This window comes from Chiroxiphia lanceolata, chromosome 1 (assembly GCF_009829145.1).
Source record: "Chiroxiphia lanceolata isolate bChiLan1 chromosome 1, bChiLan1.pri, whole genome shotgun sequence".
NCBI lineage: Eukaryota > Metazoa > Chordata > Aves > Passeriformes > Pipridae > Chiroxiphia > Chiroxiphia lanceolata.
The window spans coordinates 139,929,912-139,957,091 of record NC_045637.1 but is presented as its reverse complement, the minus strand read 5'-3'; the positions used below and the strand labels follow the sequence as shown (position 1 = coordinate 139,957,091).

Sequence of the window (27,180 nt, the reverse complement as noted above, 5' to 3'; positions counted from 1 at the left end):
AGAGCTTGCTGCTACAGGCAGCGTTGGCAAACTCTGGCCACTGCTTCCTTACACCCGTGCTTGTTGAAGCTCACAATGTACCAGTTCAGCTCACTAACACTGACCAAAAAAAATGAAAACAGAACAACCCAAAACAAAACCTAAAAAACACCACTCACCAAAAATCAAAACAAACCAACCAATCATACTTCCCCCTCAGGCTTTGGATTGTTACGGGATAAAATAAGTGCCAGAGGTCACGGTAAGGGTAGAAACACTGCAGACTTAGACCACAATCTGTTATAGCAGTAATCTATTAGATAAGCTCAACTCTTAAACAAGCTTAAGAATATTTGCTCCTTATACAATTAAAACAAACACAAGCACATACCTTTCCAGCCACTCTTTTGGTTTTTCCCATTGTGAAACTTCTGTTCGGCAGTTGTAGTAGTATTTTTTGCCTGAAGAGCTGATGTGTTCAGACCAATCATCCGCAGAATCATAAGCCTTTGGAGTACAAACAGCGTTGGACAAAAGACCACTTGAGAGTTTTAATATACAAATTTAAGAGTTTTCATTGGTTTTAAAACTACATGGCAACCTTATATGCATTCGCATCACTGTTTTCCATTTACACCATCTCTAAATGCCTGTTTCACTGATAGCCTGAAGATGTGACCACTATGCTCCCACTGCATTCTCCAAGTTTCCCTTGGTTTATTCCCACCAAACCTTAAACAAAAATCTAATAGTATGTTTAGTGAGATGCAGTAATGTCGATAATATTGATAATACTGATAATATTAGTTTCCTTAAAATTTCCTCAAAATTATTATATTTTCAAAATTTTTCTATACATTGCAAATTTACCTATTTTGTTTTAGTGCAGTTTTTAACAAACACCACCTTAACTACTAAAACTTGGATAATAAAGTGACTAAAATGCACAATGTGTAATGCATCTTAAATAAGTAAAATCATGATGCCTTCTCTAGATTTACCACAAAGGTCATGGAAAGTATTTCTTCTTTAATTTAAATAATCTAGTATTTTAAAATTAAAAGCAGGTAGCTCGAAGCTCTAATGATTATCAATCGGAATAATTTTACAACAACTGCATCTTGAATTTACAGAGTGTTTATAAAATAAAGACTTAAGTTGGAAAACTCACTGAAGCAGGTAATATACATGCTGCTTGTCTTACATAAAATTATGAAAATATAGTGTGTATGAATGGGGTGACACAGGGATGAATACCAATCACAAATACTCACTGCATCAGAAGTTTTGCTTGGATTATTGCTGGGATTAGAAGAATGTGAATTTGAACTATGAAGAGCACTGTGGTTGTGTGAATTTTCTTGTGGAGAGTAACTGGTCCCTAAAGGAAAAAAGAAAGACTGTTCACAATGTATGTTTTCAAATAAATTAACAGTCTACATTCTAAGGAGGTAGAAGGGCAATGAAGAGGGGAGGGGAGAAAGTAAGTTGTCCACAGCCTGGACCACAGCATAGTTCAGATGCAGAAGTATTTCAGGAGATCATATGCATATTTCTTTTCACATAGAGTAAAACTCACTTTGCCATTCTAGTTACAATAATGCAGTATGTCCTTTCACTGGTGTTACTCTCAAACTTTATTCCATTACAAGTAAACAAGTAGCCTTTATAACTTTTGACACTTTGAAGAGTCCTAACATGTCAATTCAGAAATTAACAGCCATTTTCTCCTCAACATCAAGTCAGAAAGTTTAAATAGGCTTATCAACAGCCTACACAGATGCACAAAATCAGGTTGTAAGTTCACTGAAGCAATGCTGTTTTCTCAACCACTGAGATTACTTGTAACTACTTCTAGGTAACTCTTTATGCATACAGATCAGACCAAATTTTCCTGCACCTCAGTCTCTGCAATAAAGGTATTGACATCTAGAATACTAAAAGCAGCATTTCCCAAACTCCTCCTGCTTCTGGCCTCGCTACGAGGCAAGTCATCTGAACAGTTCCACATATGAAGCCAAAGTGCTTTGCAAATGGCAAAGAGTGGATCTTATGGACAACTACAGTAAAGAACAGTCTACTTAAGCGGACTGACAGGTGTGAACAAATGGAGTAATAAAAAAAAAAAAAAATTGTTTTAAAGTCTTCCAAGAGCGACACACAGAGACAATGACTAAATGACACAGCATGGTGCAGAATTAGAGATATTATAATCCAAATTCTGTCTTCTGAGCCTTCTGACTACACAAGCACTGACAAATTACTATTTCAAAAATTTCTTCCTCCCCACCTCTAACCCTGCAGGTTAGAAAAACAGTCCACCACAAAAGTGAAGAGGTACAACACCATGATTAACCTGTTTAGTACCTTACAAAAGTTAAAGGTCAATCTGCACACGTGTTATTGCAACCTGAACCACCAGTATCTCAAAACCTTTCCCCACACCATCTTGACTAAAAAACTGTATGTTATTCTCTTTAAGGCTATGGAGGGTAAAAAAAAAAAAAAAAAAAAGAAAAACAGAGTAAGTCATACTCAAATAACTGCCTTCCAGGAGCTAGGCAATTAGTCCTACATCAAAAGTATCTTGCATGCTTAGAGCCAGGTAGAATGACTTATCATTGGGCTTGTCAAAGCAATACTCACAACATCACACACTCGTGATGCACATGCATAACAACAAAGAAGACATTTTTAAAAATAGACACATTTAATTCCCCTAAATATAAGTAGTATATTGTAATTACTAGTCTGTATTCCTCAGTCACACCAACAGCCTAAATTCTTTTTTTAGACACTGATTAGGGAGTGAAATAGCTGTTTAATATTTTTGTGTCAATCATTCTGTTTTTATTTATTTACTATACCCTTCCACTGAGATAAAATCATCAGAATTTTTTTATGTATTTCCATCGGTTGCTCAACGCAGACATAGTAATTCATTTCTACTACAAGATAAAGTCATCTCCCTTTTTCAAGGAAAAAACAAGATGAAAATTTACCAGATGACCTGTTTGAACAGTTTGATAATAGTCCCCTCAAAATGTCAGAAAACACCAATGTACTTAATTTACTGTAATCCCGTAGCATGGATGCAGGAACACTGCACTTTGTTCAACATACCGAAGAGGTACATGGTTATACTTAAACACTCCAGTGGTCTAAACACAGCACCACAGTGAATCTAACATTAATTTTCCAAACACGAGTAAGAGCCAACAACATACCTATTAAATCAGTAAAATATTTTAAAGTCAATTCTACCCAACCCACAAACAAACCCCTCAAATTCCCTGTGCAGAGTTTCAGACCTCATGTGTTCTATCAGCTCAGCACATGCCCCCTCCATCTCACACTGTGCCCAGCCCCGAATTGAGTCACCAAGCAAGTATCAGAGCAGCCGCAGCAGTCACACCCACCTGCAGCTGGCCCTGATAGCAGAAATACCTACTACACAGCAGTTTATTCACAAGGGGCCCCTGGGCCCCTCTGTGCTGAGCTGCAATCCTCCCAGACTGCTCCCAGAGGCTCCACCCAGCAGGGATCCTGTCCCAGCTGCCGGGCCTCAGCTGCATAAAAACTGACCATGGCTGTTCCAGCAATACCTACTGCCTCAGGTCAGCAGGACAAGCCATGTGGGCATGTACAGGGTCAGCCATAAATACATTCCCGATGGTGCCCAAGACAATTACACAGTACGATTACAGGTGCAGGTTCACCACCCACACCTCCATTTTATTTTATGCATAATATTGCTTTACGTTTGGATCTGCACCTGAACTTCAGAAATGAGCATATGAAAGGACTTCTGAACTGATGTTTGCTGCTGGGAAGCTTCCAAGACCAAAGCAAACGTACTCTGGAGAACAAGAGTTTTAAGCACTTCATAAAAGTTAAGGCCTTAAAGATTCTATGTAAACATGAAAACCATATTGCCAAATTACCTTTTTATACTGAGGCTGCAAGGTTTTAGTATGCAGTTAAATCCATGCACAACAGTCATCTAGGAATCTGACAACCCAGCCAAGCAAGCAGTGCCAGCTCAGGCTGCCTGGGAAAGTTGTAGAAGACCTTTAAAAGGCCACTGAGTTAAAATGCCATGCAGAAAGCAACCTGCAAGCGGAGGTCTACCTCTAAAAAAGATGTGGGGGTTCCCCTGACTTGAATCCCTTCACCTTTAGCAAAGCCTAACCTCAAGTCATCTTAGAGTGGCTGTGACTTGCAATCAACTCTGCATCTCTCAGCTGCATGCCTGGCAAAGTAAATCATCAGAAAAGACTAGTTCATATTCCAGAAACAGGACCGATAAGGTAGACAGCACACTACTGTCCCTCAAGACAGTCCCTTATAGCACTTCTCACCTTTTCCTCTTACAGTTAGACATTCGTTACTGGTTCCACTTTCTTCAGGAAGAAGGGACAAAGACTTGTTTTTAAAGTTCTTGTTAACATATCTTAAGATTCAGCAATTGCAAATATATATCTTTGATGCACCACAGGGAAATTCACTTTGTGTTACAAATACTCCAGCTCAGTTACAGAACTCCCCACGGAAATGTTTACTGCATCATCAGGCTGAGTTTCCTCAGCTTAATCATTATTTTGAAAGCAGTTAAAGTTGGAAAGAGCTACTCCTAACTGGAAGATGGCCAAGAAGGGCATCAGCACTACAGTTACATAAAACTGAAGTGGTGCAACTGTGTGAGCGAGCCTTCACTAACACTAATCCTAATGATGAACAAGTCATAGTGCCAGTCAGAGTCAGGGTTAATAGATCAAAGCTATCACCTAGCCTTTCAAACAATCACATCCTCCTTACTAATGCATGAAAATCACCAGAAAGCACAAAGAGCAAGGTTCTGGGAACCAATTCAAAAACTGGGCTGTGACTTAATGCCTACTACAGATCTGAGATTCTGTCATGCCAAGACTCACTTTAAGTAGTTTCCAGACCCAAACTGCTGAATCCAAGACAGTTTGAACTGCAACAAGGGTTCAACACTGTGCTGAACTTGAAAAACAGATATAACAGAGAGAGAAGTAAGAATACTCCACTTTGCAACACAGTCAACTTTCTCTAGTAATTATCACATTTAATTAATATCTCCATTAACACCAACTCTGAAATTATGAAAAACTCATATTCTGAGTTAGTTAAGGATTGGACTGTTCTAATAAAACAACTGATAAAATCCCTGTCAATATCCTAACTCTCATAACCATAATAAAACGTGTCAGTGCAGACAATATAAAGGAAGTTTACAAATGCTCACCAGCTGGAACTCAAAGGCAATCTGCCCCTTCACAGTCCCTCCAGAGGGAACAGGGATTTAGGAAGGAGAGTCATCTTTTCTGTGCCCAGAAACCAGGCATGTGGAAAGAAAGACTGCGCAGCAGAAAAGCAAGGAAGTTCATTCCATTTGTGTCAACGTCACACATACTGTTCCATGAACCTATGTTCCAACTCTCAGCTAACATGCAATCAAATCCATTAAACTGGGGACAATATCAGAACCTGAACTTCCTCAATAAAATAAATACTACCCAACTGACAGACACTAACTAGTTGTTAACAGAGAAAACAGCAAGATGATATTTTATGGAGATAACTAATTAAGACTTGCTTAAACAGTGAAAATGATAGAAACTTACCTAGGATAAGCCTAAATTAAAATGTCTTAAGTGTATTTCAGCTGGCTTTTTTAGTTCAGTGCAAATCTTTATCCAGAACATTTTCTGATGTACTGCATATGGGAGTAAATAAAGCAGCACAATAGGAACACAATACCCGATGTCCCAGCAGTAACTAAACAGCCTATCATGGCCATTTTGATTTGCCACATGTAGCAGTAATAAGACAAATCATAATTTTTCTTCACTGCATTTTTATGTGGCCTGCTGTATTGAAATAAATATGGGTGCCTTCCACAGGCAAACAAAAGCATAAAAACTTGCCATCTTCCTAACAGAGCAGTGGCCTCAGAGAATACACCAACTGCGCAGTAACATTTTCCAGAAATTCATAACATACTAAGTTGAATGCACAATGCTCTGCCAAAAGAAAGAAAATCTAGCCTGATCAGTGTACTGCCCAACTGCCCAATTACATACTCATTATGCCCCCCCAAATAAATGTTTTATACCAGTCAACAAGTAGCTCTATTGAGCATAAAAGCTTACAAAGCCTCATTTCATTCCCTGCCTTCCTCTCCTGCCACACTGCCTATCCAGGACAGCAGTCTCTGTTCTTTTGCAATATTCAATTCACAGGGTAATCATTCCAATATAAAGACATTTTCATCTTTTTTTTCCAAGTTGCCATTCACACAAAATTTAATGGAAATCAGCCAAAAACATTACTATAAACAGACCAAGACTCGTACATACATGGAGTTGCAAAAATGACCAATAAGGGATGGAAATGATACTATAAGCATACAGTTTTATTCGTAATAGAATTTTTCTTCTAAAATGGCAGTAAGAAAATGACACCTTCAGAAGGAAAAGTCAAGAGCAGTAGCCAGTGAAAGTTAAGGACTTGTATTGTTTTACTAATGCAATACTCCACACATGCCAAGATATTACTGATTACTGCATAATGTATAGTATTTTATTACTTTGCTGTCTTCTGTTTACATTTTTATTTTTCGTTAAATCTACTCAATTTATTTCAGAAACTGAAGTTTAATTTTAGGGCAAACAGACCAAACTGCTCTAGAAAGAAAACCAGTTATCTTGCACAAAGAGGAAAGCAAAGGGTAATAAAATGTTAGAAAGTTAACACTGCTAGAGCAGATATAAACTTATTTTGGTCCAACCATCCTCTTCTCATTTGCTCCTTTCCTTGTTACAGCTACAACTAAGAAACTAAATACATTTGGGGTTGTTTTTTTCCTCCCCTCAGTCCACCTCACAGAAGCAGTGAGAAATCATTTTTCAACTTAGACATAACTTTGAAAAGTATCAGGTTCACTAACAAGATCCACTGAATCCACTGAGTTTCTGTATGATCCAATACTCAAATGTCCCAAATCATACCATTCAAAAAAGCCTAAGGGATGAAACATGCATTTCCACTACACTCTAGGCAGAATCCCTACCAACTTCCTTCTTAAAAGAAAACCAGTGTATTGTCAGTTTTCTTGATATCTCAACTACTGAAATAACAATAAGCCAAAGATGGGACCAATAATTTTACTATCATCTGTATAAAACATTCCTAACTTCTGAAGTGGAGTAAGCAATATCATTTGAAAGAATTTGCCTCTTTCTCATGAATTAAGGCAAATTCCAACCAGCTTCTAAACACTTCTGATAAGACTCAAAGGTTACTAAAGTAGATACTTCTAAACAAACTGTAATCTAGAAGGTGGATCTATGTGACATTGATAACTATAGGCGAACAACACATTCTTCAGATTTACAGTTGAGACTTCCTCCCTTTAGGGGGCCTTAGGTTCAGGTCAACTAATAAATTAAAAAAATGCTAGGAACATCCTCAACACTGCTGAACACTTACTAAGGCACCCACTTCATTTGAGATCAACTGACTTGAAAAAAGCAGCCTAAGCAATTTTACCCATGGAAAATGTATTTCAGCAATACAAGTGTCATATTCCTAACACTCAGAAGACTTCAGTGTGTTAAATAAAACCCAAACTCCCTGTTCAACATGACTAATGACAGTCAATTTTAAAATCTTTTTAAACTTGCAACACTAATTACCATTGCTATGCCTGATGAAGTGGAGTGGGACATTCTTCTGAAAAGAAAACAGGTAGGTTGAGAATAAAGCCAAACTCTGCTTTCATTCTGGACTGTAGCTCATAAAACATTTACATCTCTAATACAGTGTCAGAGACTGCTCAAGAGAGGTTCCTCTCACCTCAAATAACAGCTTCATGCAAAAAGAGGCTTTTAAATTATGACACGCAAAACCAGACGTGTTAAACTGACAGCTTGAATCCTTACCAAGAACTAAGAATGAACTGAACTCCACTGAGTCATCTGAACTCCAGCCTGGATCAGCACAGCAAACAAATGGGCAATAGACTGAAATGTCCCCCTTCCAAACCATCCCCAGCAATGCACCACAAACCCAAATGACCAGCCCTCCCATGAACATACTGTAATAGAGCACTAAGAGATTCGAGCTCAGTAATGGAAATCTAACAGCAGCACAACAACACATCATCCTACCTCTGGCAACAACACTTCCACAAACCTCATCAACTAAAAGCGAGCAGAAGATTGTCTGCTACTGGTTCATGCCTCAGACTGCTCTGATACCTCTGCAAAAGATAACAACTTCACTACATAAATAACAGCAAGAAAGCTGTGAATAGGATTTCAGGATTTTACTTGAGTCATAACTAACTAAGCATCTGATAATAAGCAGTTACCACAAAGACGCAGAACAGTGTGCGTGTAAAAGTATATTCAGTGCACATCAGAAACAACCATTTCACTTCTGACAGATCCCCTGAATCTCTATTTCTGTAATCACTGATACATGTTAAATAGTGTAGATAATTCCAAATTTAAAGTTTCTTCCTCTCAAAAGCCAAGAAAAAGAAAAACTAGAGAACTCAAGACATTTCTAAAAATATATAAGTCATCTGGAGCAATAGGCACATGCTCAAAGGATTTCTGAAAATTAGGCTCAAGGGATACTAAAACTGCATAAACAAATCCCTTAACATTAACAGGGGGCATCACAAATTTTACTTTTTATTCAAGGAGCTTCCCAAAGAACATAAAAAATTGGAAGAATCACCGATGTCTAACACCACACACCTCAGATGGAAGTTACTCAAGTGCAGACACTGTGTAAGCACTGGGTATTCCAATATTTTAAGATTACAAACAGCACAGTAATTCACTATGAAAGACTGATCATAACCTAGTCACCACAATCTGTAGTTTTATTAAAGTCAGGGGTTATGCAAAACAATTTCTGCTTACAAAGGAGAAAAAAAAAGCAGTGGTCTTAACACAGTTCAGAGACTACTTCTCCTTTTCTGTATATCCACAGCACCAAATTAGTACTCCCACTCAAAAGCTCCAAACAATTAAGCAAGATATGACAACTTAATCTCCCTGACAAAATCCTCTGAGCAAAAACAAGATTAAGTAAGAACAAGGCCATGCTGTTTAGCAACTCTCAATTTTCTTTCAGTGTTTTGAGTAGAGCTTCTTGAGGACAAAGAACTTTAAGGAGAAGACTCTGTGAATGCAATACTGCTTACAAATGAACTTTCAATGCAAGTTTCCATTACTCAGTTTAAAATAAGGAAGATGAAGCTGCAGGCTTTTATGACACAGGTAGTGCTATGCAGTGACAAATGCTTGCAACCTTCATCCCATCCTTCATCTCAGTTGAGCACGCTCCCCTCAGAATCACCAATTCAATAAGTACACAGTGTTGTAGAAATCTGAAAAAGGGAGTCTCTGTTACAAAACATTACTGAAATCCTGCAAAAAGATTAGTCACAGACCTAAGTAACACACTTAAATCCTTAATAAAAGGGCTGTGGCAGAATGAATGTCTAAGCGTGTTAAAAAATAGGCAAGAGCAAAAAAAAGGTAGCATGTATGTCCCTTCTTAAGTGTGTCTTAAAAATAGTACCTAAGTCAGATTATCTCAAATTCGTATCTCAAGATCAAATACAATAGAAGAACCAACCTACACTTCAATACCAGATCATTCCTTAAGTGCTATTAATATTTGTCATATGAAGAGAACTTTGCTTTTCTTCTAAGACTACGCAATGTCCACGTCTCAATAAAACAGAAAAAGTACTACTTCACCTAAAATCTGAATATTGACTGATCTGCTCATACAGAATTCTGGAATATTTCTGTTTTCAGCATGACTTTTTTTTCCCCTGGACATGTTATTTCTTCACCATAAATGAGCAAGCTAACTAGAAAATATTTACAATTAAAAGCAGCAATTGCTCAATAAACTTTTAGATAACTTGAGAAATGATTAGGCTTAGACATACTACATTTTCAGTTCTGGACATGCTATGCCACTTATGTATTTATTACAGTATAGATATACAACAAGTATTTAATTTTCCACTGGGAATTGTTTTTGAAAAGAAGAGACACTAGTAACACTCAAAAAATGAAAATTAAAAAAAAAAAACCAAACAACAAAGCAAATCAATTTCTGTCGCATAGAAATTTATCATTAAAATAAAGTAACACTGGCTCAGAGCTCAGAGTGTAAGTGGAGCCAGCAAGGATTGACCTAAGAATTAATATATTTAGTGTTGTGATTTTAATAAAACGGATTCATAGCCTTATTTCAGGCTGGCCCATCTCAGCTTAACAAAGCTTAGCTCAGCTTAACAAAGGTATTGTGCAACACAGCTTTCAAGTATATAAAGCACAATAGGTGACAACACAATTTATTCCTCTTCCCATTAAGTAATTCTTAAATATATACATAAAATTCAACTGGTCTTTCCTGGAATTTCATTACTACAGGACAATATGCCTCTTCACAAAAGCTAAAGTTATGTTTACAAACTCAGAATCTATTTTACAATTGTTTGATTGCTTAAGTGTCTCATTTTATTTCCCTAGTTAAGTAAACACTCTCAAAAGGACTATACAAAAACTGCAGTCATTACTGTAGGCAGTGTTTTGCCAGTAGAAAGAGGTGAATTTTACACCTCTTGAAGAAGATCATATTATTCTTGCATTAAAGCAAGAAGAAATAGCATTCTTTCAAAAGAAACGAGGGGTTTTAAAAATTAAATCTGTTAATCTGTCAGCAGGTGTCTGAATGAGGAAACTACTCAAATGACTTCCCCAGACGAGATCTGAACTCCCGCCAACTTTACTCAAGAGCGACAGCTGACGTGAACACACCAGCATCCAGAAGAATATAATTACATGGAATAACAGTAGAAAATAGGAAAAGCACATTACCTAACTTCTATTGCAGAGTTAATGCACAAATGTATGTTATTTATTACATGTCTTCATAAATAAAATTTCATGGTGATTTTTCCACTTTTGGGAGTGAATACGTATGTTTGAAACATAAGAAATGAGATAAGCAGGACAGATCATAATTTTTCTTTCTCTTGTTTTTGCTACTGATAAGTAAGAATAATTGATAATTGCTACTCTCACAAACTCAGTGACAAATCTACCTAGAAAAGCACTGAGGAAGACTGTTGCTTTGGAGGACATAAAACTGTAACATTCAGGAAATCCAGGAAACCAAGAGAGAGGAACTAGTCTGTGTAACTGGAATGGAGCTGTAAATCTGCTTCTTAAAAATCTTTTCAGAAAGCCTGACATGCCTAAATATATATAGCAGGTCAGAGAAATTAGTCAACATGTATCACAAAAATAATGATAAAACTTTAGACAAAAAAAAAGACCTGAAGATTTCTGCTGCCCCTCAGACACATTTAGCTCATTTAGCTCTGAAAACTAATTGTTCATATTTCTCACTGCCTTTTCTTTGTCATGAAGCACTTGAATACTGTATTACATCTCTTTTTTTGAGTGATGACAGGAGGATATTAGCATTTTTATCATACCTCTGCTGTAGAAACAAAACGAGTTATGTTTTAAAATTGGGACAGAAAAAATTACGACATTGAACTCTGACATACTGTTCCTTCGCAAGTCTCCTCTGTAGCAGTAGTCACAGTAAGGAACAGATGATTATCCCAAAGCACTACAGGGCCTAACAGAGGTCTTTAGGCCCCTTGTTTTCCTTTAATTTCCAGCACAATGTAACATTGCTGCATTCATTGAAACCTAAGTCAAGGCCACACAAGCTGAATGGACAGATCTTAACCCATCTGCCAGAAAGAGTGAAGTCTCTTGTCAGTCATCTGCTCAAAAATTTATCTCCTTTGCCAACGACTTGGAGGACAGACTTTCCAACTGGATATACCAAGCAGGGACCTCATCAGTGTCTGTAATTATCTGAGTGAAGAGTGTCCAGAGGATGGAGCCAGGATCTTCTCGGTAGTGCTGGGCAATAGGACAAGAGGTAATGGGCAGAAACTGATGCACAGGAAGTTCCCCCTGAACATGAGGAAGAACTTCACTGTGCAGTGACTGCACACTGGAATAGGTTGCCCAGAGATGATGTGGAGTCTCCCTCACTGGAGATATTCATCTGGACAAAATCCTGTGCCATATGCTCTAGGATGACCCTTCTTGAGCAGGGAGGTTGGATCAGACAACCCACTGCGGTCACTTCCAACCTGACCCATTCTGTGATAATTTTTGAATACCATTCCACAAGTCTACTTCCAATCAGCAGGGAAACACAATTTGTGCCTTAAAACATGCATCTCGCTTCACAAGCTTGAAAGTAAGGAGAAAAAGGAAACACTGCCCAAGAGGAAAAGGAGGGATGCAAAACTATGTAGGAGAATTCCTGGCTATTTCACTGTTTGTTTTCTTTTTTTGCTGTTGAAGGTCTGAGAAAAAAAATTCCACTGTAGGAAAATAAGTGCAAATCAGATTCAAGAGATGTCTTTGAATAACTTAGGAAGTGTTTAAAATGTACAGGATCAGCAATTTATTTTAGAAGCTTACACTTCAAAAATTGATGCAATTTTGTTCCCAATATATTCATTGCCACAGACTTTCCACTTATTACAGATTAATGAATTTCAAAATACTGTTTCACAAAGCAACACTTCCCACAAAAATGTCAATAAATAAAAATTTTAGCCTACAGTACAATTCTGAGATTACTCCCTGTACATATAACTGCAGGCAGAAAGCTCTGATTTCAGGAAAAGGATAAAATATTAAGGAAAAAATTTGGTAAGCCACAAGTGCTCTGGTTAATATTCTTTAATAGGCTAAAGTATTGAAGAGATACAGGTTCATGAAAAAATCTAGACATGAATTCCCTGTATGAATAGGCTTGTGCCATCAATGGAAAACCACAGCATTTTAGTAGGAAAACAAACCTGCACGTGTAAAACAAGAAAAGCAGCACAGAAATAAACAGCATCCTTATACTACTGGCCACATCATTGGGATAAAGCAGCAGCTAGAGGACTTACATGCTTTTTTAGGGTAGCTGTATTGTTAAAAGATAGGAAATCTGCTAAAGGTCTTTAAGAAAGAAAACAGAACCTTCCAATACTGACATTACAGCAGGGAACACCTGCAGTCAAGTGTAAGAAAGTCTGATGACTCCTTCACAATTCAAGAGAAAACATTAAGTATCAATCTTATAAATATAAAGAAATGCTTCTCTCTTTTTAAGTGCTACATTTGAGTCCAGAAAGGGTTTATTTTTATAGTACAACAAACTCATGACAAAACATAAGCATTAGTGTTGAGAGCTGCCTTTCACTGCCAGTACATTTTTTTTTTTACTGAAGAACTACATAAGGAACGATGTCTCTGTACATCAAGACATTTTTCTTCTAGAAGTGCCAACAAAATTGCACAAAAGCCTGACTTGGTAAACAAATGCAGTTAACATTGGAAGTTGGGTGCCATTAAATTACTATTTTCCACAGCAAAGTTATTTCAGCATCACCTCCTCTCTCAGCCAAAAGAGAGGCAGAGCTTTCTCTTCCAAGTTCTGCATAGCTTTGATGATACTTGGCTTACTCAATACTTTATATTGAATAGATAGAAATGGCTGGGAAAACAAATGTAAACTGTCAATAAACAGTATTTCTCTTAGCAAGCAGCCATGTCCCAAACTGTGGTCAAGGAATTAATTCTAATTTGGGGACCATTAGAGAATACAGAGCAAACCCAGTAAAAAAAGCTACTTTACAACTATCTATCTTTACTACAGCCTAGAAGCAGGAAGCTCATCAGAAACTTACAGGTTTCATTACTTTTCTTCGCCTTCAGAACAGCACCCAAAAAGTACAAATTTAGTAAGCTGTATATTCCATTTCTGCGAAGTCAGAGGCGAGGAATGTACAGTAAGAAAGCATGATGCTAAGTAGAAATCATTCCCTTATGATTAGCTTATGTACCAAAGACAAGCAAATTTACCAAATCTTGTATATAGACACTATTTTCCCATTTCCAAAACATAAAATAACCTTACACATGAAAGCTTAACATGTCTAACAGGTAGACTGACATGAACATATTACACTTACAATCCAAGAATTACGAGTTCTTTAAGATACATATTTGCTTAAACAGATTAACTATAAATGGAAACCTTCAGAGGACCTATTTACAGATCTGAATTTTATACATTCACAAGTAAAAGAACATAAAAACAGTAACTTACAATTCTCAATATCAAAGTCCTAAAAGCAATAGATTTGGGAAAGCAGCTGCATCAACAGGTGACGAACAAACAGCACTGCTTATTAACATTTGATGCAGCTTCCATTTCAGATCAAGTCTCCCACTAATACATCTTTACTCTAGCAACCTACACCAGATACTTGAACTTCATCAAGAGAAACAGAGGACTCCATCCACTTAAATGCATGAAGACTTAGCATTTAATATCATATTAATATCAGAATTCTTACCTAATACCAATAATACAAAACTAGGGGTTTAGATCTTCCATTCTGTGCCATTTAAAAACAAGCTTTGCAGCTACTTTTCAAAAGCAATTTTGAATATTAACATTCTAAACTTCTAAATTTAAAAAGTACATACACAAGTCACATACTTTTCAATTTCTATTCTATTAAAGATCCTCATGACAGACTAACACCAAAAAAATGGTTATACAACCAATTGAGCAAAAACTCACTTCAGAAATATCACCAAATAGACTGAGTAAATGGAAAGCTACGTTCTATCTAAAACTTCTAAACTCTGAAAGCAAATTTAAAATTAAACCCACCGTCTGAATGTACTAGTAAGACTTGAAAGGAAGCTTTTATCAACATCAGAAAACAAAAACCTACTTTTCACAATTTTTTCTTTTAATCCAGAGAAAAGCTTCTAAAATGTGAATGGTCCTGGAAACAACTCCATTTCTCTTAAAAAACAAACCTACCACCAACCCGCACCTCCTTTAGAGCCATCCTAACACTCAACACTCATGGAACAGGGAAGTGAATCACTACTTCTACCCTTGGGTGTTATGTTAGGGAGTGTTCAAAGCAGATGAGAGAGCTTACACTCCTTTGTGATTAGACTTCTCTCATCCCACCTTTGACTGTACAGTTACAGTGAGGAAACAGTTTTTACAGTAATGAATAATTACTTTAACAGCAGTTAACCCTAACTACCATATATAGACTCTATTCCAGCTTCTTCCCTCAACTCTTCGCTACATTTCATTACTCTGACTTGCCTCTTTCCACCTACCCTGCAATTTCCTCTTTACAGTGCAGGCAGCTTCCATGCTCTTGTACCTGCCCTTACATCCCATTTATTTCTGACTGCTGGTCAATGATCACATGGATTTAATAAGGAGTTAACCTCCTGTCCTCCTCTACTGACAGATTTCTAACACAGGAACCTAACACAGCTCTCTGTTTAGGGCTGTTTGCTGTCCCTTTCCTATGAGGACCCTGAACTCCTCCAGGAATCACTAGAAACAAAGCAAGCCAACACTTCATGAAAGAAGTTCCCATCACTACTTCAATAAAAATAGGAACTCATTATTTAAATTATTCCATTCAGTCTCTAACAGCAGTAGGATGTTTAATCTTAGAAGTGTATTATAGTCATTAACAGTGGTCACTGACAGTATTCTTAACTGCCAATTTAAAAAAAAAAAAAAACCACATGCAAAAGAAACATTCACAAAGCTTCAGTTATACTTTGGAATTTAAGTATCACAAGTTATAAGCAAATTTCATTAAAGTAGCCTACCCAGCACAATAAAACACAATCCAGCAAAGATTTCATGCTATGTACATTAACACTCTCTGCTTATTATTTTAAACAATTCAGTAAGATCATGGCATGAAACCAACAAAGTTTTAAAGTCTTTTAAACATAAATGTAGTGAAACACAGTATTTTCTTCACAATAAGAAACAATTGAGTACAGGTAGCTTAACTCTACTAACCTTTTTTGCTTCAAGTTCTACTCTTAGTGGGTCATTCCCCTCAGTATATTAAATTACAAAGAAATATCCTTTTCCCTTTTTTTACCAAAGGTTGTATCTTGCATTTTTACTCCTAAATAACATATATATATATATACATATATATATATATATATACATATATATATATATATATATATATATATATATATATATACACACATCTCCCTTACAGTATTTTCAAAGCCACTCTACTATATGGCCTCTTTGTTTTCTTTCCTGTACACCAGTATCTCCCCATTTATGCATATAAAAAGAACTACAACGGTCATCCATGCTCTCAGTTTATCCGTCTTCAAGCATGAGAACCCTCAAATCTTTGTATTTCCCTTTTTCTTCAATGGAAACATTTCTTCCACATCTACACGGCCCTTCCTAGTCCTATTCCCCACAAACAATGCTGGCTTTAAGTCCCTATTTGTTACTGTTAAGAAACTTCACACTTGAGTTGGTCTCATGAGACCCCCTAATCTCTTCAAACCCCACACTTGCCCATAGCAGCTGATCTATAAATAGGAGATGCACTGAGGGGGGGAGCTGTTCATTATGTTTTAAACACTTGAATACAATGTGCCCACGCACAAGGACCTGAAAGCAAGAACAAAGTTAAGGCAGTTTTTTGATATGCTGGATGTACAAGTATTCTTAGAAAACCAGGGATGTGACAAAAACTTGCAAGTACTTCACTGTGTTTAGGCCAAGATAAACCTGGAAGTCTCTCTCCAGAGAATGACTGGCTCTGCATGCAGTCTCTTTCCACAGAAACCATGCAGTAAGCAACTTTGAAACATGCTTTGTTTGCACTGTATCAGTATGGAGGGCTTATCCATAACACGTTTTAAAACTTTAAATGAATTTCTTACTATGGATTACAGTTCTACAAACACAGAAGTTTCCACCATGAGTATTTAAAAAATAAGCTGTAACAACAAATACCTTCATACAGGTACCAAAGATATTAATAACTCAAAAATGGCAGAACCACCTCCTGTTAATTTTCAATCAATTTAATTATAGTTCTTATATTTCAAATGTGTACACTTCAATCTTTAAATGACACTTAGCCGGTTGTCTTTACCACAGAAAAGTGAACCAGTCATGACTAAATCAGCATGTTACACCTGTGAACCTTCCTGTTTCACTTCAGAGCAAAAATCACTAAGAGATATAGAGAAATGCTCTCTTAACATTGACTTGAAAGGGAGAGATCAGGTTAAATTGGCTTTATGTTCAGTATTAATACTGCAGATTTCTGTCCTATTTTGTTTTCTGAGGTATGAGAGAAAATGAGATTGTTTGGGACTATAATGCAGTTTTGGGAAATAAATACTTCAGTTGTTTCAATGAGGTTTGTTTTTTGAAGTTCAGCTAGATCATAAGGCAGTAACATCTTTGTAGTAGTTTCAAATCAAGCACCACTGGTTTTAAAATAATGCATGGCAATTACAAAAAATAGACCACACAACTTTTTCATTCCCTCAGAATGTAAAAAGAAAACAAGCTAGAATACTACAGTAGCATCAAAGCAAATCAGTACTCTTCAGTCATATTAGAGCTTGCACTTTAAAATTTAGATTAGCACTTTAAAATTTTAGCACTTTAGTATTTTTCGGGGTTTTTTTCCACTGTATGTCTGTAATTGCAAAACTAAGTGAATACTATAGCAATAACAGCACTTCAGTGTAATTCAATAGACAGAGAACATGGTAAATTATTTTGTCTTTTACATATTAGCAATATGCAAATGTCCATTATAGCATTTCACTTACATTCTAACACCTACCTTCAATTCACACTGACAGAAATATTCAGTAAATCAAAGACAAACTGATATCCTGCTGCCCACATCTGCTCAGCTTTGGTTTTACCACGTACAATATATAGGATTTAGTACAACTTTGATGTTTGGAATATATTTTACAAAGGTGGAACTGCATCCAAGCTAATCTTACTAACACACAAAAAATATTACTTATTTCCATTGAATAGTACAAACGTTCAACTTTGAAAATTAGTAATTTCCCTCAGACTGTTGAAGACTACTTCCTTCTTCCAGTCTGTTAACACATGATGTGCAAACGACTGCTCTCAGATCAGAATAAATGAAACTTTCCCCTGTGTTAGCAGCCAGGAGAAGGTACAGGGGGAGTTTTCCTTCCATTTACAAAATTACAAATAATTCATTTTCCTTCATCCTTACTGTGCACATCCATGCTCCAGATCATTCCCCAACTATTAAATCCAGCTGGACTCAGTAAGAACTTCAGAATGTCTTTCCTATCTTAAAAACAATCCCAATACACAAATAAGCAAATACACTCCCCACATAGAGCCTCATCCTCCAGATGTTTTCATATATGCATAACTCAGTTGAAGCAGAAAAAATTACTGACTGTAGCAAAACTAAGCAGAATTGCAAAAGTATGTGGCATGAATATCTCTGGACAGGTGAACAGGAAATAAAAAGAGGACACCTCTGTAACCCAAAAAGTAGCACATTATAGCAGCCTGTGGGCATTGCACATGCATTTAATACTGAGATTACACTTTCAATTATGATGAGATATAATGAAAATAAGTGGACACATGTTTTTATAATCCATCTACACACTTCTATGACATTATCAGTGGTCTACAGAGCCTCTGCATTAAGCCAAAGAAGGAAAACAAACACAAATTGTAAGAACAATTGAGTACCATAAACACATTTGTGGTATGGAACTCCTATTTTCTAAAAGGTACTCGAAAGTATTTCCTTTATTTTATTATAACTATTATATCAGGTGAAATTAGTGCAGCAACAAATGTATCTGTCTATCACAATTTGTTAGCTTTATACAAAAAAAAGCACTGATTTAAAGCTGCAAGTTCTCTACTTGAAGACTCCACTTTATAATTTGATAGAGAAACTAAATGCCAAAACAGAGAACACTTTTCCAAATTTTAACAGTAACCACAATTTTCTAAACTACAACTGTTTGTTACCTTAATACTATTTACTACAAGGAAAACCCTACTCTTTCCTTTTTCTACAAAGTGGGGATACAAAGCAGTATCAGTTAAAAAATACTGGGGCTATGACTACTGTCTTATAATCCTGTAAAAACACAGAAGGAAGATTTGACTGTGAACATACTTCTTCCAGCTTCTGTCAAGAAAGGCTCTAGTATGTGCTACGTTTGATTATCATCTTCTGATTTTATTAAGAGTTCTATAAAGCAGCTAAACATAAAGAAGCTCTTTTCCATTTCTGATGGAGTTTAGTCTATGAAACATGTACGTACACAATATAGCACCACAATACACCAAGTTATTAAAAAAGGATCCAAAACAGCCTATATTTATTGCTAATGAAAATCCAGAAAATTATTTCATGTTATTAAATGTTGTAGTATGTCTAAAGTTAACGAGACATACCACTTTTAAAAAAAGTTTATTTAATCTTTGGGGCTGTAAGGAAAACTACCATACCTGTAAAAATCAGAAAATTAATAGGTTTTACAATGCCTAAATGAAACCCTTTGACTTCACTGCAGCCTTCCAAGCACAGCACAAGGCACATTTAGAGTCATCACCTGAGTGATAAGGGCTAAATTTTAATATTAATGAGAAATTAGTAATTGTTTAAATAAAGGTTTGTTAAAGGTAACTCACCACCATCCCTCTCTCTAACTCTGTGAGTATGCACACTTTTTGCTTTACTGTGCCCTGTGTTGTCACCGTATTTGTTTTCAGGGCTGTCAGAGCGCCGCAGCATTTTATTTGGCGGTGAAGGATCTGTGCTGTCTCGCATCTTGTCATGACGGTGATCACCACCACTGGGGTGACTCTTGGATGAGTACTTAAGAGCCTGCAACAAATCACAAGAAAACAGACATTTACATTAGATGTGAAGTTTCTGGACTGATGTGAAAATGTTACTTCTAAATTTTACATTTCTTTCAAAAACTTTTAAAAGTTAATTAATTTTCATCTCCTATTAAAAAAAAAAATCAGCATTAGTCTTTTTAATTTTAATTACCTACAATAAAGCAACAAGTTCTGTAATTAGAACTCAAACCATTTTCTCCCACTATCATATCCAACATAACACTAGCTGTTAAGAAAAACCTAGTTTCTCTGTCTTTTCACTGATGGACTACACACTTTCAACAGTAAATAGGCCACAGTTCTTCTGCACTTTTGGGAGAAGCACAAGCCTCCACTTCGTATTAAGCATACGAACTGAAAGTTACACTGAATCAGTGTAAACTTTGAGTATGTTCTCCATACTCTTGTCAAGATCATTTTACCTTGAACTTCTGTGACCTTTTTTCAATACTTTCAACACTTTCAACATATGTAATTAAAAAAAATAATTCTGGAGGGCCAAAACATGCAATGTAATGACTCATTTTTAAGTATTTACCAAAAATTACATGTTCTGCCTCACTTTGACCTGCTTGGTTTTGCAGTGTGAGCTCCTGAGTGGCCAAGTGTTTACATTTACATGAGCTGTCACTGACAGTTGCCTTGGACTGCTATATTGCACTTCACAGCCATACAAATACACAGAAATACAATGAAACAGGTCAATTCTGGACCTAAGGAGAGAAGTATCCCAACATACAGCTATCCACAGACTCACACACCTACAACTGTTTTTTTAGTGGACACAGCAAAGAAATAAGAGTACCCACCATACAGAAATTGAGGTTATTGTCAGAAGCCCGAGAATTTTATGGCTTCTGAACGTGCCCAGTAGCTGGCAACTGCAGAAATTAAGCCTTACTGGCAACCCCAAGTTGTTCAGGGTCTAAACCCATCCCCTGCTCAGGTTACAGCCCACAGCAGCAGTTTTAGGGAGAAGAAAGGACTTTGGGCAGGGGGGCTGGGGGGGCAAGAACAAGACACCTTTTGTTTTTAGAAAGAAAACACTCACCTCCCCCTGGTTCTCGGCTCCTCCGCGGGTGACCCCGGCCCGCTCCCCCGCCCCTCGCACCTCCCCGGCTCCCAGGCCCGGGCCCCGCAGGGCTCGCACTAGGCCGCTGTTGCTCGCCCCGGCCCCACAGGCCTGTGCCGAGCGCCGGGATCCCGTTCCCCGCTCCGCGGCCGCCTCCCCGCCCCGCGGCCCCGGGAGCACCGCCGGGAGCCGGGCAGGGCCGGCCGCGGCACCGCGGCCTAAGACGGCCGCCGGAGCCTCCGCCGGAGTAGCTCCCCTCCGCCCCCCTGCTCCTCCTCCCGGCCCCGCGGTACCTGGTAGGGCTGCGAGTCCCCCCTGCGGTCGTGACAGCTGAGGAGAGAGCGAGAGAAAGAGAGAGGCGTTAGCGAGCGCCCGTTACCGGCCCCGCGGCCGGGCCGAACATGGCGGAGGGGGGGGGGGGCGGCCCCGCGGGGCCGGGGGGGGGGATTTACCCATCACTGAGTCTCTGCTGTTTCCTCGCATACATTACCATCAATGCCCGGCCTGTGTGTGTGAGGGTGAGGGGACCAGGAGGGCACGGCCGCGGCCGGGCCACAGGCGCCGAGGGGGGAGGCGGGGGCGGCAGCGCTCCGGGGGCAGGGACGGGGGGAGGGGGCGGCTCGGGCAGCTCGGTTGGAGCGGCGCTCACGGGCCCATCGCCTCGAGAGGGGAGACGCCGGCAGCTCGGCCCCGCGCGCGCTGAGACACACCGGGAGCACCGGGAGCACCGACTCGGCCGCCGCCTCCCCCCGCCGCGCCCGCCGCCGCCGCTCCAACTACATCCGGGGAACTCGGGCGACGCCGCGCTCGGTCAACGTCGGCTCTTTCCGGCTCTTTCCGACGCGCTCCGTCCCCTCTGTCCCCTTTGCTCTCGGGCGACTCTGCCTTCGGCAAACATCGGCTGCGTCCGCCGAGCTCGACGCCCCTCAGTCCCTCCCTTCGGCAAACATCGGCTGCGTCCGCCAAGCCCGACGCCCCTCAGTCCCTCCCTTCGGCAAACATCGGCTCCTACCGTAAAGCTCGTCCCTCCCTCCCCCGCCCGCTTCGGGCCCTCTCTCCCGAGCGCTACCTGTCTTCGGAAAACATCGGGTGTTTCCGGAGCGGCGCTTCCGCGCGGCCGGTCAGGGCGGCGCCGCGCTCGGAAGCGCTCGGGTATTTCCGTGACCCCTCGCGGGCCGGCGCGGCCGTTGGCGGGCGCGCGGGGCCGGCGGCCGCGAGGGACCGGGTCCGCGGCGGCAGAGCCGCCATCTCGGTGGGGAGGAATCGCGATCCCGCCAGGCAGGTGGGAGCAACAGTGGGGAACTGCGGGGGGAGGTAGGCACGGGAAGGTCTTCTCTTACCTACCCCCTCCTCCTCTTCCGCCCGGGGGCTCGGTGCACAGGCAGGAGCCATTTTGTGCGCGGCGCGTGTTCGGCGGGGCCGCGCTGGGCGGCGAGGAGGGTGTTAAGATGTCTGTGGGGCCGCGCGGGTCGGACCCCGGGGCTGGGGGTGTCCCAGGGGGCGGCGGGTGAAGGGCTCGTCCTGGCCCTAGCTCAGCATTCCGGGTCGCCCCGGTGTGTTCGGGGGTCCTCTGTTGTGCCGGGATGGTTCCCTGCTGCTGGCGGTGCTCGCTGAGCCCCTCCCGGGACGAGGTGCTGCCCGGCGACAGGACGAGGAGCGATGGCCATAAATTAAAACATACGTTTCTTGTCAATATGAGGAACTTCTTAACGTTGAGGGTGGTAAAGCACTGGGACAGGCTGCCCATGGAAGGCATGGAGTGTGCCTCTGGAAACATTCCAAACCCACCCGAAGGTATTCCTGTGTCACCTGTTCCAGGTGACCCTGCCTTGGCAGGGGGATTGGACTAGGTGATCTCCAGAGGTCCTTTCTAACCCTGGCAGTTCTGTGATTCTGTGATTCTTGGTCATTTCTGACCACACCCTCGAAGTATGTGGTACAAAGCATCATCTATTCAAAATCGTATTAAGACATTATAGGAGCCAAAAATTTTCAGTAAAGGTATAAGTGCAGATGCCAAATTTTGTCCTGTTCCCTTGCTGAAAAGGGAAGAGATGTGGCACATCTCAGAACGAGCATGTTAACCTTAAACAGAGCATCTTGCCTCGTCGCTCTGAGCTGTTGCAGCGTTATTCATGGTAATACTCTGAAAGATTTTTTTTCCTGTTTTTGTTGTATTTTTCCTATTAGAGTGCAGAAGGCCGTTGCCGAGCAGGGACTTCAGGGAGCAGTGGCAGAGCTCAGGGAGGGAGTGCAGGATGACTCAGCAGGGAGCTGTTCTTCAGGGTTACAATAATGAACTAGTGAAATGCATTGAAGACTTATGTATGCAAAGAGAAGAGCTGAACAAACAAATCCAGCAAGCAGAAGAAGAAAGGAATAAACTCCAGCATGAAATTCAAGTCCTGAGTGAACAGCTGGAGCGTGTATGTGAAAACCTGGCCCAGAAGGTGGCTTCACGGAATGAGCTTGATAAAATTCTTGCTGAAACTGAAGCTGCTTACATGAAGATTTTGGATAGTTCTAGAACTTTACTTAATGTCCTGAAGAAGGAAGTGGGAAGCTTAAGGCATTCACCAGATCTGAAACCAAATGTAACGTGAAACAGTCAAATGTTTGGACTCTACAGTGCTAAAATTCCACTGGGTGAGAAGTGTGGTTAGCCACGGAACCTTACAGCAACAGTATAAGCGGAAAGGAATTTTCTTCCAACCTTTCTGTATGTTTTATTACTATTACTTTTAAATGCACTAGAAAATAGATTAAATAAAGTTGCTGTTTTGCTTTAAAAAATCTAGTTACTTAAACACTACAAAATTATATTTCAAAGAGGTAGTTGAGGCAGATAAGAGACTGTCAGTTTTGACATGGTAACACTTCAAGACTTCTGAAGCAGCAAAAAAAAGTCATGTTTTTATTAGTTGGCTTCAGATGGCTACTGGTAGATTCCTGTTAGAAAAGTAGATCAGATACTGCTTCTTTTTACTTTACAAATGGTTAGGCTTTACTGTTGAACCAAGTAGAAATTAACTATTTAGCTTTCTCTAGTAGCTTGGAGTTCTGTCTGATGCTTGCACAGAGACAGCTCTTCTTTACTATCATCTCCTTTCTGGAATAATGGAGGGACAAGGTGAGGAAACATGACTAATGCAGAGCATGGAGGCTTAAACTGTAAGACTGTATGTGATTCATGCATCTTCTGAAGCTGTTCTCAAAAGCTTTGTTTAGGAAGGAGATGTGCTGTAGTGGAAGACAGGTTTGGTGCAAGTGCACATGCCTCCAAATGCAGGGCACAGCAACAGAGGCAGCTACATTATGTAAACCTGGACCAATAACTCATGGGTAAGGAAAAGGTGACTATTTCAATAGTGACTAGAAGTCCTGAAAAAGTTACTGGAGTTCAGTTAAAAATACAGAGATAAATACAAGGCCAAAGAAGACAATCCTGGCTAAAAGCTAGTAATAGAATTTCTGGAAACCCTTTTAGTGCCTTTTAGCTCTATACTGATGTATTAAATAATTGTAATAAGGTTGTAAAGAATAGTGAACATCCTGGAATGGTGAGAAATAAATATAAATGAAAGATGAAAATGAGAAGTGGTTTGCATCTTACGGATGACATTAAAGTAGAACTTAGTTTAGAGATCAGGGAGGACAGCAAGGCAGAAATCTTGATTTAATCCTGTTTTCTATTCCTGGTGAACCTCTCTGTAGTTATGTACTTGTACATACACATGCATTTTGTCCTGCCCATTTTCTGTTATAGCGGTAACTTTTTAAGTTGTAGTCAAATCTTCATTCAATACCAGTTAACTAAATTGAAAGAAGTGCAATTGTGATCTTACTTGATAATAGTGTGTCTCTCAGGTGCAAATTTAGAGGACAGCGTAGGTGTGAATAGTTTAATAGCTCTTCACAAATCATAGGAAACAAATTTCTTGTTCTGGTTGTCATGCTACATCAGGGATTAGTGTACCAAGCTAATCACAGTTTACTTGTATGGCATTTCCACTGGCTTTCCTTGGGTAATGCTGAGGTGATAAAATTAGATCATCTCGGGGCTACTGCTGTTGTTGCAGTACCACAGCATTCAGGACCCCGTTGTTTGTGTTACACAAAAATTTTGCTATGTTTAGTAGCAAAAAAGTGATTTATTTGACTGGCTGTTTTATGACATTGTCTTCCCTTAGAATGGGAGTAGTAACTGCTTTACAACAAAAGAGGAAGACTCAGGAAAAATTATTAACTAAAGAGCAGGAACTGTCAGTTGCATATGTAAACTGCTGCTTCTTACTATCTGCAAGGTAACTCAAAATTGTCTGTGAAAAAGAATTTGTGTCATGGAAAACTCATTTATAGAGAACAGCATAGCTAATTTCTTGTATTAGTCTCACACAATAATTACAGGTTTCTTTGCCTTAGAATAATCATAAATAATGCCTCTTGTTCTACTGAGGCTGTTAAAACTAAAGTTTTAAGAGAAACCTTTTAAGTCTTTAAAGAAGTTTACTCACAGCCATTATTACATGTAATTGTAGCTATTATAATGTCTAAACTAAAATACTGGAGATGCTTGAATTTTTTGTTACAAAGCAAGGGGAAAATGTAACTGCTGGCTAGTAATGTAACTGCTGGGGCCTCCCAACATTCAAATAAAATGTTGAAATATTGTTAGAATTCCATTCAGTGATCCCAATCTGTAAAATTTCATTTAAAATCAAACTTAAAAATTAGGAGAAATAACATATATCTCTAGGGCCTGCCTATTTGTAGAATAACTACAGTGTTATGTGACAGTCATTGCACACATGCAGAGCTGTTACTCAAAAATAGAACTTACTATTATATTCTGTATTGACCCAAATGAACTTACTATATCCTTTTATTGAAGTGGTAAACCTTTTTCACTGCTTTTTAAGGTAGTATAAATCTTGACAGAAATAGCTTTTGTTAAACAGCTTCAGTTTGTTCAGAACAGGAGACCTGTAAACTCAACTGGTACATGGTATTGCTAGAAGAGAAATGATAATGTGCAGCTGCAAGCTGCTCTGTAGGGCTGGCCTGTAACAGGAAGTTTACCTGAAATAAGGTAAGTTGTAAGCTTAAAAGCATCATACTTAATCCTGACTTAAGTTTTGTATTGAATATATGTGACTCTCTGAGTTAGATTTGATGCTTTACTTGAGTGCTTACAGTCTAGGAGCCTTAATGACAAAAGCTGGGTTCCCAAATTGAAATGCCTAATCTAAAGGGCTGTGTTGGGTGTCTTCTGTCTTACTGGATATGTGAGGAAACTCCTACCTGTGCTTCATTCAGAGATCTAGTGAAATGCATCTAGAGCACTGTTCTAGAGCCCTGCATTTATGTAGAGGCACCTCTGCCTGGTCTCCAAGTAACAACTTAACTGGATGAGATATGATGATTCCCAGCTCTTATACCAATGCTTCTTTAATATGTACCCAGCACTTAATAACTCTAGTTATCAACAGGGTTGTCAAAATATTTGACTGTTGACTCCTTCCAAGTAAACTAAGTTTATTCTGTATGATGGAGTTTGGTTATCAAAGAAACTGCTTGCGGGTGGTATGTTGAAGTAATTCTGTGTGTGGAAGTGATTATAGGAGCCACTGGGTGAAGTGCTCCAGCAGCCATTCCAAAACTGTCCAATCCATAACTGTCTCTTTTTGTTGGTGCTTGCCCTGCGGTTCAGGTACCTGCCCACATGCAGTTTCTGCTAATCACCTCACAGAAATGGAGATGAATGGACTGGGGTTGGCCCTAATTTTTAGGGTAGAGAAGAAAAAAGTATGGATGTGGAATTGTGGTTTGGAAAGACTGGAGCATGACGGGGTGTAATAAAAAGACAGATGGAGTTTCTCCTAATTTCTATCTGCTTTAAATGTGCTTGTACTGAGCTACTGCCTACAGTTTTTGCTACCCAATGAATCAAATTTCAGAAATCATCTGAAGTTCATCTGAAATCCAGCCTTTCCCCCTTCCTTTAAGCCCACTGACAAGTCAGCAACAGAGGCAGCCTACGTTTTGCTTTCTCTTTCTGCCTTTTACTACTTTCTGGCCACACCAACTTGCATGCCCAGCTGCACAGTGGCCAGTTCCAGCAGGAAGCTGTGGAATCTGAGCCTCTCCTTTGCTGGGTAAGTGTACTGCCAGGCTCACACAGGATACAGTGCTATTGTTTCCTG

General features: G+C 39.4%; 2 protein-coding genes across 4 annotated transcripts in view; one reads left to right on the top strand and one right to left on the bottom strand.

Annotated features, from left to right (window-relative positions):
- Positions 1–22,002, bottom strand: part of WAC (WW domain containing adaptor with coiled-coil) — a 57,559-nt gene extending 35,557 nt beyond the window's left edge. The window contains exons 1-5 of the mRNA XM_032702647.1: positions 21,430–22,002; positions 21,271–21,307; positions 19,690–19,885; positions 1,254–1,360; positions 371–486 (exon numbers count right to left, since the gene is read on the bottom strand). Of these exons, the coding sequence (XP_032558538.1) occupies positions 371–486; positions 1,254–1,360; positions 19,690–19,885; positions 21,271–21,307; positions 21,430–21,470 (497 nt within the window). The 5' untranslated portion in view covers positions 21,471–22,002. The remainder of the gene's footprint in view (positions 1–370; positions 487–1,253; positions 1,361–19,689; positions 19,886–21,270; positions 21,308–21,429) is intronic.
- A 160-nt stretch (positions 22,003–22,162) lies between these two features.
- LOC116794225 (Sjoegren syndrome nuclear autoantigen 1 homolog) lies at positions 22,163–26,860 on the top strand. 3 transcript variants are annotated; one of them, XM_032702939.1, is made up of 2 exons: positions 22,163–22,259; positions 23,168–26,860. In XM_032702939.1, exon 2 carries the CDS (start codon positions 23,236–23,238, stop codon positions 23,578–23,580), a length of 345 nt encoding a protein of 114 aa, XP_032558830.1. In that variant the 5' UTR covers positions 22,163–22,259; positions 23,168–23,235; the 3' UTR covers positions 23,581–26,860. The 3 variants fall into 3 exon arrangements, with proteins under 3 accessions (XP_032558830.1, XP_032558753.1, XP_032558670.1); XM_032702862.1 differs by having other exon boundaries at positions 22,170–22,255; XM_032702779.1 differs by lacking the exon at positions 22,163–22,259 and adding an exon at positions 22,272–22,291.
- Positions 26,861–27,180: the final 320 nt, after the last annotated feature.

Excerpts from the sequence above, each read along its gene's own strand:
- LOC116794225 (XM_032702939.1), top strand. The coding sequence starts at position 23,236 with ATGACTCAGCAGGGAGCTGTTCTTCAGGGTTACAATAATGAACTAGTG.